The sequence below is a fragment of the Myxocyprinus asiaticus genome, chromosome 40 (assembly GCF_019703515.2).
Source record: "Myxocyprinus asiaticus isolate MX2 ecotype Aquarium Trade chromosome 40, UBuf_Myxa_2, whole genome shotgun sequence".
NCBI classification, from domain to species: domain Eukaryota; kingdom Metazoa; phylum Chordata; class Actinopteri; order Cypriniformes; family Catostomidae; genus Myxocyprinus; species Myxocyprinus asiaticus.
Window position 1 is genome coordinate 27,577,426 of NC_059383.1, and position 17,528 is coordinate 27,594,953.

At 35.5% G+C, this 17,528-nt stretch overlaps 2 protein-coding genes and 2 pseudogenes across 5 annotated transcripts in view; 2 read left to right on the forward strand and 2 right to left on the reverse strand.

Annotated features, from left to right (window-relative positions):
* The window catches only part of LOC127431074 (RIMS-binding protein 2-like), a 110,971-nt gene extending 106,347 nt beyond the window's left edge, over positions 1 to 4,624 (reverse strand). Inside the window, exons 1-2 of one of the 3 annotated variants that reach the window (XM_051681312.1) lie at positions 2,900 to 4,624; positions 2,606 to 2,734 (exon numbers count right to left, since the gene is read on the reverse strand). In XM_051681312.1, coding sequence (XP_051537272.1) covers positions 2,606 to 2,734; positions 2,900 to 2,989 — 219 coding nt within the window. In that variant the 5' untranslated portion in view covers positions 2,990 to 4,624. The remainder of the gene's footprint in view (positions 1 to 2,605; positions 2,735 to 2,899) is intronic. The other 2 variants (XM_051681310.1, XM_051681311.1) reach the window with 2 other exon arrangements.
* A 1,206-nt stretch (positions 4,625 to 5,830) lies between these two features.
* LOC127431093 (syntaxin-2-like) lies at positions 5,831 to 11,381 on the reverse strand. 2 transcript variants are annotated; one of them, XM_051681349.1, is made up of 9 exons: positions 11,128 to 11,359; positions 10,754 to 10,816; positions 10,526 to 10,625; positions 10,137 to 10,211; positions 9,682 to 9,755; positions 9,165 to 9,273; positions 7,279 to 7,352; positions 7,036 to 7,173; positions 5,831 to 6,563 (listed from the first exon to the last, which is right to left on the reverse strand). In XM_051681349.1, the coding sequence occupies exons 1-9, from the start codon at positions 11,155 to 11,157 to the stop codon at positions 6,387 to 6,389; spliced, it is 840 nt and encodes a 279-aa protein (XP_051537309.1). In that variant the 5' UTR covers positions 11,158 to 11,359; the 3' UTR covers positions 5,831 to 6,386. The 2 variants fall into 2 exon arrangements, with proteins under 2 accessions (XP_051537309.1, XP_051537310.1); XM_051681350.1 differs by having other exon boundaries at positions 6,383 to 6,580; positions 11,128 to 11,381.
* A 76-nt stretch (positions 11,382 to 11,457) lies between these two features.
* Positions 11,458 to 12,361, forward strand: LOC127430928 (dynein axonemal intermediate chain 1-like; annotated as a pseudogene).
* A 1,320-nt stretch (positions 12,362 to 13,681) lies between these two features.
* LOC127430929 (dynein axonemal intermediate chain 1-like) overlaps positions 13,682 to 17,528 on the forward strand; it is a 38,828-nt pseudogene continuing 34,981 nt past the window's right edge.

Genomic DNA, 17,528 nt, shown 5'->3' on the forward strand with positions numbered 1-17,528 from the left:
CTCTCCATCTCTCTCTCTCTTGCGCTCACACATGGAGTGCACTGAAGAGTAGAGCCACTCACATCACTGATGTGTAAATCATTTTCCTTTTTCATGCATGGCCTTTAATGCCTGACTCCCGACCTCCTCCACCCAATATTTCTGTGTTCACTTAAAGGCTGTGACACAGCAAGCCAACGACAGCCTTGCTGAAGCACCCCCAGATCATCACCGATCCTGGAGAGGCCTTCAAGCCACAGTCTCTCGCACCCACTGTGAAATTTGGTGGAGGATCAATGATGATCTGGGGGTGCTTCAGCAAGGCTGCAATCAGGCAGATTCATCTTTGTGAATGACGCATGAATCAAGCCACGTACAAGGTTATCCTGGAAGAAAACTTGCTTCCTTCTGCTCTGACAATGTTCCCCAACTCTGAGGATTGGTATTTCCAGCAGGACAATTCTCCATGCCACACAGCTAGTTCAAACAAGGTGTGGATGGAGGACCACCGGATCAAGACCCTGTCATGGCCAGCCCAATCTCCAGACCTGAACCCCATTGAAAACCTTTGGAATGTGATCAAGAGGAAGATGGATGGTCACAAGCCATCAAACAAATCCGAGCTGCTTGAATTTTTGCACCAGGAGTGGCATAAAGTCACCCAACAGCAATGTGAAAGACTGGTAGAGATCATGCCAAGACGCATGAAAGCTGTGATTGAAAATCAGGGTTAGTCCACCATATATTGATTTCTGAACTCTTCCTAAGTTAAAACATTAGTATTGTGTTGTTTAAAAATGAATATGAATGTGTTTTCTTTGCATTATTCAAGGTCTGAAAACACTGCATCTTTTTTGTTATTTTGACCAGTTGTCATTTTCTGCAAATAAATGCTCTAAATGACAATATTTTTTTTTTTTTTGGAATTTGGGAGAAATGTTGTCAGTACTTTATAGAATAAAACAAAAATGTTCATTTTACTCAAACACATACCTATAAATAGTAAATCCAGAGAAACATATACAGTATATACAGTATATTAGTGTTGTCACTTTACCAAAATTTCAGTAGTCGGTACCGATACCAGTGCAATTTCACAGTTCTCGATACCAATTTTGATACCACAGCAAAAATATGTTAATATGATAATGTGCTATTGAACACACCATTTTAGCTATTTTTAACAATTTAATCATTATTTTAATAATTATAGTTTATAATTATGATTATCTTCCAGAATTCCATGTTTTAAAGTTTAATTTAATTTAATCATCAAAATGGTGTTACCATTTTGTAAAGGTGTAATAGCCCATGGTGCGTTTTGGGCTTGTTTATAGTTTAAAGTCCCATATTATGCACCAAATCTTTTTTTTTTTTTTTCTTCTTCTTTTTTTTTACTCAGATTTTGGTTGAATAATAAACTACATCTGGGATTTTAGAAAGTAAAGCCACTCACAGTTAGACTATTTTTAACATTCTATAAATCTATTTTAAAAACTATTGACTGATTAATCGTCCTTTTCCATCACCTTAGAAATCGGAATCCGCAAAATCCACCATCGGTTGACCTCTAGTTTTGAATAACTTGAGTGTGAGTAAATGATGTTAGAATTATCATTTTTGTTTGAACAATCCCTTTAAATCATTACATTTGTAATTAGTCCTGAATAAATTATCCTGAATATTGTTACATCCTTGGTCATGCTGCTATAATTTGTTCTTGTTATCTCAAGGAACAGAAAGGGAAAACAAGGACATTTTGCTCCATTCAAACTGCAACCACACCAGACCCGGGGAATTTCAGTTCAGTGTCTCGGAATATCACACAGTTACATCAGATTTTAATGCACACAGGGGTATTAAGAGGGATTACTTAGACAGTGCGGTAGGCACATCCTGGCTATTAGCCACTCTTCGCACTGAGAGAAAAAAAAGGAGAGGAAAGGATACAGATTCCTAATAGGGAATATGTTACAGTCTCCTCTGCTCTGTTGCCAAGCAACCCCAGCTGCTCCAGTAGTGCTAACTGCCCTCTTTCTCCACTCCCCCTGCACTGGGGCACTCCTCTACAAATGCATCAGTTTAAGATGCCTTGTCTGTTCTCAAGGGAGGAGACTGGGCCTGCACTCTTCCAAGTTGATCCTGATAGGACAGTGCGCTACCACCACACCTTCTGTCTGCGTGAATCACCTGTCATTTCGTCACATGACACAAACATCCTCCATTGGCTGGCATTGCCAGTCCTGTGTATAAGTTGTGCTCTGATTGGTAGATCAGCACACTATGCTTTTTTGTAAATAAAGAAATAATAGAATGGCGCCACCTTGTGTACATTAACTATAATTGTTCCTTGAAATATTTGCGATAATAAATAGCAACTTACCCGCTGATGTGTAAAAAGATATTAAAATAATGTATCTTGCCAAAAATATACTCGAGTGAAAAAAACAAAAAACAAAACACAAATTTAAGTGTAGCCTACATTCATAACCTCAAACAATCTTTTCTGATCCTCATTGAAAATGTTACCTTCAGAAATGTATCTAGAAACCATGTGGCGAAATAAGTAACAATTGGACAATTTACTCGTAATGAGTGAACATGAATGTACTTTAGGGTCACTCACCTTGACTTTGGCCCTGACATGATTGGCATTTCGTGCTGCTATGATTGACAGCTGTTTCTGGATCCACAGCAGTTCAGTCTGTGACTGCCTGAGAAGTTGCTCTACATCGATCCTTTGACCTCGCATCTTCTATAAACACACATATGAACACAAAAGACATTGGTCAAAACAATTTTAAAATACTCGTATAAAAATACATACATTTTATTTATTTATTTAGCTGTAAATTACTTGCGTAGCAATTTGATATTAAGTTGATACTTTAAAGGTGTACTTATGTTGTCGTGGACTTACACTGACACCTAGGGGCGTGTATGCATCATCATTTAAGCAACGTTCTAGTTTTTGGTACAGGAACCAAACTTGAGACTTTGTCAAGACCATCAAAACAAACAAAATAATAAAGAAAATTATTTTTTGTATTTTTGTAAACAAATTTTTCCCTCCATTGTCTTAACAGGTCAATGTTGACCTGAATGGCAAGAACCGGTTGTGACACGGTTGTGTTTTACAGCTTTAAATAGTTTTTTGTACTTTTATGAAACAAATTTGACTTAAAACTTTTTCAAATTATCTCAGATGTAGCCCCTAGCTTCTCCACCTGCTCCACTGGGTCCCTCCAGTAAATAAGTTTACTAACATGATTTTATATGATATGGTACAATGGGGCTTTTGTTATGGTACTCCATTAATATTCAATGATATATATAATTTCCTCCCCTATTATAATATACTTTGGGACAGCATTAAAACAGATTTCATTAAGGGGGGTATTTAAGTGTTGTTAAGAATTTATGCATTTTTAATGGTTATAAATACTCAAAGGACAAAGGGAGGGTTAAACCATCCAACATGGCAGTCCCATTAGGGGACCCTCTCCATGTAGAATAAACTACTTTTTTACAAGTTGTATGTATGAAAAATATTAGGATTACAACATTTATAGACAGTTGCAAATTAACAGTGTTATTCTATGCTTTCTTTATTTTAAAGTATTGTTCAATCCAACTTGATTTGTTTGAGAAAATTGAATATACTGTAAACCTATGTATAGAAAAAAAGGGAAAGCAGCTCCACTGAAAATACTAAACTGGTACACTTAAAATCAACTTAATACATTAATGTTTGAGATGAAAACATAATTATATTGCGTAAAGTCCAAGTGAAGTTCAACACAGTCACATTGCTATAAAATATTCAAATGGATTCAGACTTCTAACGGATGGTGTTCACTCAACGTGATTTTTACTGCTTGCTCAATTAGTGGTGCTAATACAATACAATTCTTCAGCATTTGGTCTCAACATTTTGTACAGTCCATCATATTTACTTAATTCTATTGTGTTGGGACTACACAGGCAGAGTATTTAAATTTCCCATCATCCTTTGCATGGGACTGATTTGAGTGAGTTCATTTTAAAATGAAGAGATATTTTAATGTATTTATTCCTATGTAAAATTAAACAAATAGGAGATTTGCTAGTGTTTAATGTTGTTATGTATAATTTAGAGGAGTTTCTGTCATGTTGGATTTTCTGGGAGGTTACCATTGTGGAGAAGAGTGGAGCTAATGGTTAGGTCGAGGATAGGACTATTGTAATTAATGCAGTAGAGTGTATTGCTTAAATCATCATGATAGCCCATCAGAATGTCTGCCTGGAGATCAGTAAACCCTCAAAAACACCATACTTGTCATACTGTACAAAAATAGATATTTAATATGCTAAGGTGTATTGTTGGTTGCTAACAGCAATCAGCAAGGTTCTGTGGGGTTATTTGGACAGAATATATTTAAGCGAGGTTAACTCAATTCATTTAGGTTTTCTCTACTCAAAGCATTTGAGTGGAGCTAAGATTTTAATTTCATATTAAGGAAACTCCTTTTCTTTGTGTAGAACCAATGTCCACAATTGTTAAAACAACGATAGTTTTTAAATAATACTGCAAAGAAATTACATAAAAATGATAGTTTAATGAAAGCAAAACTCAACAACGCACAGCAAAGCACTCAAAAAAGACCAAATTAACAGGGAAAACTAGTTAATAATTAAAATACCACATCAATGCAATGAGTCCATGAACTTAAAAAAAAAAAAAAAAAAAAAAAAAATTCCTATTTAAACAGAAAAAGAGACATTGCATGTAAGATGCTGTTCCATTTTTATTCAAACAATTATTTTAATTTACCATTTTATCTCTGCAGGTCGCTTTTATCTAGCAATAATTCAGATGTATCTTACCTTTCCTTTCCTTACCTTTGATGTTTGCTGGTCCTCTATTTTTCTTTTACCAAGTGTTTAGGGCCTTTTTCAGAGCTGCCCCATTTCACTGCTGAACAGAACTGTGCGTTCTGTTACATTGTTAAGCAAGTTAACTGGTACAGAAAGGTTGAGTGCGAGTAAGACCTTGACATTTTCTCCAACGTGTAACAAAGTGTGAATGAGAGAAGTATGAGATACGAAAGAGACAGAGAGAGAGAGAGATAGAGACTGGCTGTACTACTCCATGGTGTGTGAATATACACAAAATAAGACAGAGAGACATAGAATATGCATCTAAATCTTCTTCCCCACTTGCTGCTCCCACACCAGTCACTACTTGCTGTGTGACCATATGGCAGAGGAGAGTGAAGATGGGCTGAATGGTGCCCAAATGAGCAATGAAGAAATGAACTAGAAAACCGTAGACATCACAGGTATCAGGGCACAAAATGCACTGCAGATATTTCTATATATAGAACAGAAGTAGTGGATTACTGTAAATAATATTGTAGATGGTTGAAATGCATATTTTTGAGTATAATAAACACCAATAGTATGTCGTAATGAGCCTGATGTGAGTCAATTGTTGGCCTAACAGACCATTGCCTGCTGAAGGATTCTTCCTTAGTCAGGGCTGAAGAACAATTAATATTTTTACACATCCTGTGTGTTTTTCTTGTTATACAGTATATTTGGGTGGGGGACGAGGAGTCTGCATTTGGACAGGTTTAACAGAACAGCACCTCAATAAACCAGCAGCCTTTCAATCGCTTTTAAATGAAATGTAGGCTGACCTTTTATTTAAAGCACCTGCAAATATTCTTACAATATTCTAATTTAATTAAACAATTAGCAAGCAATGAAAACATGTTATACATTTTCAAGGACTACAGATATAAGATGTGTCTTATAATATGTGACCTGTCATTCCTACGATTGGATTTTGAAATAGGAAAGCTGCCAATACTCTTAGATCAGTGTTTATTTAAATCAAGAGTCATTAGGTCAAACAATGAGTATGAGTAACATAACACCAATTGTCAGAAACATATCAGAATCACACACACACACACACACACACACACACACACACACACACAAAAACAAGAAGTCGTAACAAAACAACACACAAAAAAACAAAGGTGAAATGAAGTAGACTCCAAATGGGCTTTTACTTTGAGACTCAAGTCACATATTGGTTTGTTAAAATATTGCGTCAGATAGTCTACTAGTACTATTTGAGTGCAAGGTTAATGAGTACCTACAGTATGTTGGTGGAAAACACCAAGAATTGTTGTTTGGAAATAGAAAATGATCTGATGAACAAAATTACCAGACATAGAACAAAAACTGTGAAAGGTGGGAATTCTGCTATTAAAGGCAAGGAACTGCTGCTTTTTAGAGATTACAGAATAAATCATTGAATGAATTCCACAAGTTATTTGCACAGGACACATTATCAAATTCAAACAAGACAGGTTCCATAGTTTGAACACTCAACATGACACTAGGTTAAGTTCTCAAGAGACGTCACTGGTCACTGGTTTAGCTTTGCTCTTGAATGAACTGCGTAAAGGAGGAAGTCTTATCCGCCAAGACTTCTTGTAATTCACAGCTTTTGCAGTGTTTCCTTTACCTTGATCTACATAGTTTTCAGCTTTCATCACAGTCTTTGCAATGTTGTTTGCCATTTCACCCTGTATAAAAGATGAAACTACTATATGTAAATTCACTGTATGAGGTAACAGACCAGAAATACTGCTATGTACATTGTTTCAAACCCAAATTACTTACTTTCTTCTGTGGGACACAAAAAGAGATGTTAGGCAGAATGTTAGTCTCAGTCACCATTCACTTTCATTGCACCTTTTTTCCATACAATGAAAGTGAAAGTTGACTGAGGCTAAAATTCAGCCTAACATCTGCTTTTGTGTTTCACTGAGGAAAGAAAGTAATATGGGTTTGGAATAAAATAAGTGAAAGTAAATGATGACAGAATGTTTTTTTTTTTTTTTTTTTTTTTGATGAACTATTCCTTTAAATGAAACCCATGCATAAACCATGCAGATGTGTAGTAGCTATTCCAATGAAAGGTTCTTGCTCAACCATGTATTACATTTTTGATCTACAATTGTTTCAATCATTCTTTGGTGTCTGAAGCCAGCTTACCTGACTGTTCACTAACACTGCAATATCCATAAACATGTTTTGCAGTTCTCGAATGCTGGCCTCCAGGCCGAGAATATCCTTAAGTCGCGACTCGATCTCATTCAGTGCTTGCCCCGTGATGTGTGAGCCAGAAAGCATCTACACACAAAGGGTTACCTAAACATTTGGGGCAGCATTCATCGAAAACAGCAAAAATGAAAGTGGTCGTGGCATGCATTCAGTTAACATAACCTTAAAACTTACATCTGAGGTAAAGAGAGAAGGGTTGTTGCTCTGTAGCAAAACCTCAGTCTCCTCTTCGCTGACAACTCTGCCACCTTTAAAAAAAAACAAAAAAAACATTGCATGTTTGCTTTTACGGGGACCTTTTTATTAAAAGGTTCATTATTTGATGATAGAATTATGTGAATAATTATGTGAATTGTAGGATCTTAAAGGGGTGGTTTACCCAAAAATGAAAATTCTCTCATCATTTACTTACCCTTATGCCACCCCAGATGTGTATGACTTTCTTTCTTCTGCTGAACACAAAGAATTTAGACGAGTATCTCAGCTCTGTTGGCCAATACAATGCAAGTGAATGGTGGCCAGAACTTTGAAGCTCCAAAAAGGGTTAAATTCATGTCTTCAGAATTAATTATATAGGTGTGGGTAAGAAACAGATCAATATTTAAGTCCTTTTTTACTATAAATATTACTCCATATCCAGTAAGTGGTGATATGCACGAAGAATGTGAATCGGCAAAAACAAAAAAAGAAGAATGTAAAAAGATCTGTTTCTTACACACACCTAACTTGTGAAGATATAGATTTAACCACTGGAGTCATATGGATTATTTGTATGCTGCCTTAAAGTCCTTTTTGGAGCTTCAAAGCACTGTTATTATAGTATTTATTTTTTGATTTAGTTTTTATTTTTATATTATTTTCAATTTTCATTTGAATTTCAGTTTTAGTATTTTTCTTGTTTGTTTGTTTTTTGTAGATTTTATTTGTTTTTATTAAATAAAAATATTTCTATTTAGATATTATTTATTTTTATTTCTGTTTTAGTTTTAGTAATTTTAGTTTTAGGGATTAACTAATGTATGAAGTACTTTAGCTGACTGAGTGAAAATAGAATAAAACTGAATGTATGGCACACTTAAGTTCTGGTGGTACTGTTAAACTTACCAAAATAGTTAATTACTTTAACAGATATAATAATTATGCAAATATACATATTAAACCATAATATTATTTATTGTTAGAAGCAATACAACATGCTCACTTCGCTATTGCGATAAATGCATTTCTAATTAGTGCCAACTAAGGAACAAAGATTCAAACATTAAATAACTTGGCAATTTAAAATAAACTGGGAGAAAAAAAAAAAAAAAAACAATAATGGTCCTCAATCCCTACTTGTACTTTTGAGAATATATTACATAAAACTGAAATCCAGTACCACTATAACATTTGGTAACATGAACAGATATTGATGACTTAAATTTGAGATCAACAACAAACTTTTGGAAGGCAAGCATGTTGCAAAGTCTAGTAGACTATGAATCTTTCATGAATAAATTAACTAATGCGTCTTATCGTTTTATACTCATTTGAACTAGTGGCCCAGATATGTGACCTTTCAATATATGATGATAATGTTTGCTGTGTCTTTTGTTCAGTTTGTGTAATGCTTTTTGTCGTTACCTCTTTTCTACTGTCTTTGCCACAGTCTAGCCTAGGAATGCCTGTTAAACGCAGGTGCAAATTTTTACTTAACTAATTTTTTTTTAAATTAGTTTTAGATTTCGTTAATGATAATGACTCTGCTTCAAAGTTCTGGCCAACATTCATTTGCATTGAATGAACCTACAGAGCTGAGATATTCTTCTAAAAACCTTTGTTTGTGTTCTGCAGAAGAAAGAAATTCAAACACATGATGGATGGATGGCATGAGGGTGAGTAAATGATGAGAGAATTTTCATTTTTGGGTGAACTATTCTTTAATGATTGCTGTCTTACATTTACCAATGAATGCTAATCTCAAAACAGGTCAAGCATAAGCACTATGTCTAAAGCAGTTTTATTTAAATGATGATTATACAAAAAAGCTTTCTGTGTTAAGTATGTTTTATTTCACTCACTGATCTCCAACTGTCTTTGGATCTGTTCTTTGCTTCTTTTTCGGAAAGATGTCAGTTCTTGGTTATACACATTCATTATTTCTCCAAACCTCAGTGAAAGCACTGTGTGCTATGGATTAATAACATAAAAGTGAAATAGTGAGAGAATTAAAACAAGTAACTAAAGAAATATGAATTAGAAGCTTCAAAATGTTTTAAAGCTGAAGTGTGTAATTTCAGAAATAATTTTCAAACAGATTCCAGAAAACTCTCCTAGCCTTCCATTGGTTCTACAAACAAAGAGTCCCACCCAAAATAACACTATTAATAGAACCAATGTTGATGTTTCGGGATGGATGTGCTTCTCAAACAAACAAAGCCATCTGTTACACTTTTAAGTGAAATCAACCTACAAATAGCTTACTTACAGTATAGTTCTACAAGGAAGAATTTTAATATCAGAAAAAAATCACACAAATCAGCTTTAAAAATGATGAGAAAATGTCATTTGTAACAGAAGTTGATTGTCACATCTCACCTGAGTACTCTGGATACGGCAGTACACAGAGCTACTGTTTTCATTTTCATTCTGTGTAAAACCTCCTTCCAAATCTATATGAACAACCAATAAAGCATTATGCATTTTCAAGGTAATAAATATGAAAGTGATGACAAGATTTTCCTTATTGCAAACAAAACACGAGTGACAAATAAGTTAGATTTTTCAATCTATATAGATATAGAGGCAATTTTAGCAGATAATGTTCTTTATTGCACAAGAAAAAGAGGAAATGTAGCTTACACATTTCCAAATAAAAACAAAAACAAGGGAATGATTTGAGCAAATTGTCCAATACAAGTAAATGCACTAGGACAGATGATCAAGCAACAATATTTGCAAGTCAAATCATCCCTTAAAATCATCACGGGTTTTCCAGCACCAAAGTAAAAAAACACACAAACAAACACACACAAAAGCTGTAATGCAATCACCTTTCAGTTTAATCCGGATTACATCCGCTGTCCTCTTGATATCACTGTTAAAATGCTCAAGTTCCTCTTTCACATCTAAATAAGAGGACATAGATTTAACCACTGGAGTCGTATGGATTACTTTTATGCTGCCTTTATTTGCTTTTTGAAGCTTCAAAGTTCTGGACACCATTCACTTGCATTGTATGATCCTACAGAGCTGAAATATTCTTCTAAAAATCTTCAATTATGTTCAGCAGATGAAAGAAAGTCATACACATCTGGGATGGCATGAGGGTGAGTAAATGATGAGAGAATTTTCATTTTTGGGTGAAACCTACTCCTTTAACAAATTAAAAAACATAACCCAAACACAGTGTGCAATGTTTTTTGTGCACAAATTTACTCACGTTTCTGTGGTTTGACCTCTGTCAAAATGGTACAATGTCTCAGCTTCACCTCTTCCACACAATAGGAAATCCTTTCAATAAGTTTCTGAACCTCATCTACCTGTTAACATGATATGATATGATCTTCAAGTCTGCCAATACCAGAAAAATGCTGATGTTGTAACGTTGAATTGGAGGTCAGAAAGACACAAAGCTAGTTAGCTAGGTAGACAGGACACACAAACCAACCTTAGGGAGGAATTCCTCTAGGAAAGCATTTGACTCCACAGGAGTTTTGATGTCACTGCAGTTCTGAACAGGAGTGTGTTTACAGACAGTCAAAATAAATAAAAAACAGTCACGGAGACAGCTGGAGTTTTTTGGTGTGAGGTCAAACGTTACAAATTGGTCGTAACCCCCAAGCTTTAAATAGTTTTGAAAAGCTTTGTTTTAACACCAAACATGGTACTGTGCATTTGGGCAATACTGGAGAAACACGAGACATCTCTGTAAACATGTTATTACGTTGTATTTATGATAATGAAACTAAGTAAGCATAGAGAAAAATCTTAAATTATAACTTTACTCCCAAAGAACGCAGAGTAAGAAAATAAAATACTTACGACTGTCAAATCGGCTAGGCGGTCCTTCATTTCTGAGATAGATTATGTAGTAACTTCTCTTACTCGCTACAATAACAGAATGACGGTTAATTCACAAACAAAGCCCCGCCTTATTTACTTCCGTACTGTACATTCAGAAATGTTCAATAATAATCGCCATTGTTTGGGGAATTTTTAATGAATGTATGTGTGAGATAAAATATCACACGATTACAGTCTTCGAGCTGAATTAAATGGAAGAAAGTTGTGAATTGAGGTTATTTTTTCACATTATAAAAACATTGCTTTGCAGTTCTTTGCAGCATTATAGGTGACACCTCTCACTGCGCAATGCGCATGCCCATTACAATGTGGCGTCAGGCGATGCCATCGCTATGACAACGTGTGTACACATGCAAGTACTGCTGCGAGCAGTTCGGAAGAGGAGAGCATGTTGTTAATGTTATTTTTAATGCGATGTTTTATTGAAGTTTTTAAAAGTGGTGCTACATTCAGAGCTTCATCGATTGCCTAACAGGCCTGAACGCCAAAGTAATAAACCTTACTTATTTGAAAGCTAAAAATGCCAGTGCCTCACAAACCTGCGACAGTGAAATCTAAACTGGTATGGTAACGACGTTATAGCTCATGCAAATTATATTAATATAATGCAATTTACCTTTAATGCACCTGATTAATAACTGATAGCTTTCTGGAAAAGCATTGCATTAAATTCATGTGCCTCAAGACCCAACAAATATTTCATATTTTCTCTTCAAATGCAGGGATCTAATGTTCATATCCAGTCAAAGGCACAAAGGGGGTGAAAGCCACTGGAAAGAAGAAGGTAACTTTCAAACCACTTTTTATCCATATGGAAATTAATGCTTTGTCACATATATTAAACACAGTGCTTGGAATTTCAAACCTTTTTTTTTTTTCTTCTTTTTTTTTTTTCTGTCTTGTAGGATGATGAGGATGGGAATGACACTGGTGAAGGAGAAGAGTCGGAAAGACTCTTGTGAAGCCTCCAGACCAGCTGGACCTAACTGAGGCAATAAGTATACCTGGAGTGCCTGTGATCGGACTGCACATAATGTCACTTTATTGTGTTCCACAAGAGCTGAAAGAAGAGTTCACCAGAATACTAACAGCAAACAATCCACATGCTCCACAGAATATTGTCCAATACAGTTTCAAGGTAAAGTACTTTTTCTGAGTCACTATCATTTCCTATAAGGACCTTAATCATGAATTTAGAGGAATAGTTCACCCAAAAATGAAATCTCTCTCATCATTTACTCACCCTCATGCTATCACAGATGTGTATGGCTTTTTTCTTCCGCAGAACACAAATAAAGATTTTTAGAAGAATATCTCAGCTCTGTAGGTCCATTCAATACAAGTGAATGGTGGCCTGAACTTTGAAGCACCAAAAAGCACATAAGGGCAGCATAAAAGTAACCCATACGACTCCAGTGGTTAAATCCATTTCTTCTGAAGCGATATGATAGGTGTGGGTGAGAAACAGATCAATATTTATGTCCTTTTTTACTATAAATTCTCCTCCCTACCCAGTAGGTGGCCATATGCACAATGAATGCAAATCACCAAAAACAAAAGAAAAAGAATGTGAAAGTGAAAGTGGACAATTATAGTAAAAAAAAAAAAAAGGACTTAAATATTGATCTGTTTTTCACACACCTTATCATATCGCAGATCATATCACTTCTGAAGATATGGATTTAACCACTGAAGTATTATGGATTACTTTTATGCTGCCATTATGTGCTTTTTAAGCTTTAAAGTGCTGGTCACCATTCACATGCATTGACTGGACCAACAGAGCTGAGATATTTTCTAAAAATTTTGTTTTGTGTTTAGCAGAAGAAAGAAAGTCACACATCTGGGATGCCATGATGGTGAGTAAATGAGAGAATTTTTACTTTTACTATTACTTTAAGGGAATTGTTCATGCATCTACACTACCAGTCAAAAGTTTGGACACACTTGACTGAATTTATCATTCTTAAGATCTTAAAACCTTTTGATATAAGCTAAGGGCTTACTCTTAAATGCTTGAAATATATACAAATATAATTTGTACCTATGTGTAATGTCTTTACAAAAACTAGCACTTTTTTAATGGATGAGTTGGACTGGATCATGAAGGAAAAGCAGCCAACAAGTGCCCAGCATATATTGATAGGCTAAGGGTGGCTGTGTAACTAATTCCCATATTTTGATGACATTAGTAGTATTCTAAAATGTGGAAAATAGTAATAATAAAGAATGAGTAGGTGTGTTTTAACATTTGACTGGTAGTGTATGTGTGTGCGAAGAACAGAGATTGTTCTTCTTATTCATTCTTGAATAAATGCTCAAACTTTTGTCTGTCTGTCAAATTTCTAAAAGCTGTTGTCTGTTCAGGAGAGCTGCTATAAACCCATCAGCAGTGTGAATCAGCTGGCTGCTCACTTTGTACTGGAGGTGAACCTTGTGTATAAGGATTGCAGTGAGGATCGGAGACAGATGGCTAAACAAGGCTTTACAGAGGATGAGAAGACAAACAAACAAATCAATAAACAATTAAGAGTCAAAGATAACCCCTTGTTACAAAGTAAAATTACAACCTGCAAAACCAATTATTTCAGAAAATCCTGTGGAGGCCATTCTTTCTGAAATGGATGAGGAAAAACCAGAAACCCCAGTAAGAATAAAAAAATCTATTTATTATTTCTGTAATAGGTATTATTTCTGGATCCAGATTGAAACCTGTTCTATTTGAATAAAAAGGATAGTTCACCCAAAAATAACAATTCTGAGATAATTTTCCTCACCCTCATGCTGTTCCAAACCAGTACGCCTTTTTCTGTGGAACAGAAAAAGAGATGTTAGGCAGAACGCTAGCCTCAGTCAGCACTCACTTTCATTCCAACTTTTTTTCCATACAGAAAGTAAATGGTGGCTGAGGCTAACATTCTGCCTAACATCTGCTTTTGTGTTGCTTGGAAGAAAAACAAAGGTTATACAGGTTTGAAACAACATAAGAGTGAGTAAATGATGACAATTTTCATTTTTGAATGAACTATCCTATTAAGTGTAAGAGAAATGTACTGCTATATTTGTTCAGGTGGAAGGAGGAGAGGATCCATTTGAAGGGGACGATGGAGGAGGAGAAGAGAGGCCAGACAGTGTGGACATCAGAGCTGGCAATAAAGAACAGAAACTCACAAACCAGTTCAAATTCAGCGAGAGAGCATCTCAGACACTAAACAACCCTCTAAAAGTGAGAAAAATTTTACTTCAGGACCTATGTGTCATATTACCACACCTTTATTGCGATCTGTGATGTGATGATCAAGCAAATAAAAAAAAAAAAAGTATAAGCAAATTAGTGTTATGACTTACAGTACAAATAGTCAAGTAGCAGATGCTTTTATCTACAGTGATTTACGGTTCACTTATTGCAGGGGCAGTACCAAATTTGTGCTTAACCCATTCTGTTTCCCTCTTTTTATCTAAATTATGTTTTCCAGGGAAGAGATTGTAAAACCGAACCACCTCCTCGTGCAAACTTCTCAGCAACAGCCAATCAGGTGAGAGATAAATCTCAAAAATTATTTTGAGCAGGCTTTTCGTAATATGCCTGTCTTAACTTTGAATAACTAATCTATTTTTTTATCTAAATTTTATCTAACAAATGTTTTGCTTAAAAATTGTGCTCGCACTAAATGTATTTAAAATAAAAGCCTTTGGTTGGATAATTTGCTACAGCATATACTGTAATGCAAAAACATTTATACATTTTTAGGTGTGGCTTAGGTGTCCAAATACTTTCTGGGACTACTGTACAGTGTTAGCATGCCTTGCTCTTTCTGCAGTGGGAGATCTATGACAGTTATGTAGAGCAACTTCAGAGGCAGGAGAAAAGTAAAGAGAAGCAGAAAATCCAAATGTCAAGGGAAGGAAGAGGACAAAGGCAAGAACAAGATGATTGTAGCCGAGACTCAGGTAGAGCTGGTAACTTCCCTGTCAATAAATGTGATATGAAACACATTGATGGATATACAGTCATTCTCAACATGAACACATAAACTTTGAGCAAGAAAGGTAAATCATGTCTTCATATTTAGTTCAAAAGTGTGATTTGTTTTAGGTGTGATTTAAAGAAAGAAAGAAAAATCTGCTTATATTCTGCTTATAGAGTGATGACATCTCCAAAGTGGCTAAGGTGAGCAAGATCATTGAGCATATGGTGACTCAGAATACATTTGATGACATTGCACAGGGTAAGTAATTATTATGAGAAATTATTTATTGTGATTGCTAAACCCCATATCTTGGGTTTTGACAGATCTTTAAAAAGTGTTCCAAAAAAGAATGCAATTATCTGATGTAAATGCCTTTTTATCCATACTTCAGATTTCAAGTACTTTGAGGATGCATCGAGATGAGGGCACTCTTCTCTGGAAATTCATCAACTCTGCATAGGCCCCATCTCACCTATTCCCTTTCCACAGACCCCTTAGCTTGCTTACATACAGTTGTGCTCAAAAGTTTGCATACTCTGGCAGAAATTGTGAAATTTTGGCATTGATTTTGAAAATATGACTGATCATGCAAAACATAGTTGTTTGGCTCCTTTTTAAATCATAATGATAACAGAAATCACCCAAATGGCCCTGATCAAAAGTTGACATACCCTTAAATGTTTGGCCTTGTTACAGACACACAAGGTGACACACACAGGTTTAAATGGCAATTAAAGATTAATTTCCCACACCTGTGGCTTTTAAAATTGCAATTAGTGTCTGTGTATAAATATTCAATGAGTTTGTTAGCTCTCACGTGGATGCACTGAGCAGGCTAGATACTGAGCCATGGGGAGCAGAAAAGCACTGTCAAAAGACCTGCGTAACAAGGTAATGCAACTTTATAAAGATAGAAAAGGATATAAAAAGATATCCAAAGCCTTGAAAATGCCAGTTAGTACTGTTCAATCACTTATTAAGAAGTGGAAAATTCAGGGATCTCTTGATACCAAGCCAAGGTCAGGTAGACCAAGAAAGATTTCAGCCACAACTGCCAGAAGGTATCCTTTGTATCCTTTGTTCAGGATACAAAGAAAAACCCACAGGTAACCTCAGGATAAAAACAGGCTGCTCTGGAAAAAGACAGTGTGGTTGTTTGAAGGAGCACAATACAACGATCCTTGAACAAAAATGAGCTGCATGGTCGAGTTGCCAGAAGGAAGACTTTACTGCGCCAATGCCACAAAAAAGCCCGGTTACAATATGCCCGACAACACCTTGACACGCCTCACAGCTTCTAGCACACTGTAATTTGGAGTGACGAGACCAAAATAGAGCTTTATGGTCACAACCATAAGCGCTATGTTTGGAGAGGGGTCAACAAGGCCTATAGTGAAAAGAATACCATCCCCACTGTGAAGCATGGTGGTGGCTCACTGATGTTTTGGTGATGGTGTGTGAGCTCTAAAGGCATGGGGAATCTTCTGAAAATTGATGGCAAGATGAATGCAGCATGTTATCAGAAAATACTGGCTGACAATTTGCATTCTTCTGCACGAAAGCTGCGCATGGGGCGCTCTTGGACTTTCCAGCATGACAATGACCCTAAGCACAAGGCCAAGTTGACCCTCCAGTGGTTACAGCTGAAAAAGGTGAAGGTTCTGGAGTGGCCATCACAGTCTCCTGACCTTAATATCATTGAGCCACTCTGGGCAGATCTCAAACGTGCAGTTCATACAAGACGACCAAAGACTTTGCATGTCCTGGAGGCATTTTGCCAAGACAAATGGGCAGCTATACCACCTGCAAGAATTTGGGGCCTCATAGACAACTATTACAAAAGACTGCATGCTGTCATTGATGCTAAAGGGGGCAATATACAGTATTAAGAACTAAGGGTATGCAGACTTTTGAACAGGGGTCATTTCATTTTTTTCTTTGTTGCCATGTTTTGTTTTATGATTGTGCTATTCTGTTATAACCTACAGTTGAATATGAATCCCATAAGAAATAAAAGATATGTATTTTGCCTGCTCACTCATGTTTTCTTTAAAAATGGTACATATATTACCAATTCTCCAAGGGTATGCAAACTTTTGAGCACAACTGTATGTATCGTGAAAAGGGTAATAGCACTTTATAATTAGGTTCCATTTGTTAACATTAGTAAATGCATTAGGTATCATGAACAAACAATGAACAATATATTTTTTTACAGTATTTATTCATGTTTGTTAATGTTTTTTAATAAAAATACAAATAGTTAATGTTAGTTCATTAAATACATTAAATTCATGTAAATACAACTTTTGATTTTAAAAATGTGTTTGTTGAAATTATCATTAACCAAGATTAATAAATACCATAAATGTATTTAACTAATGTTAA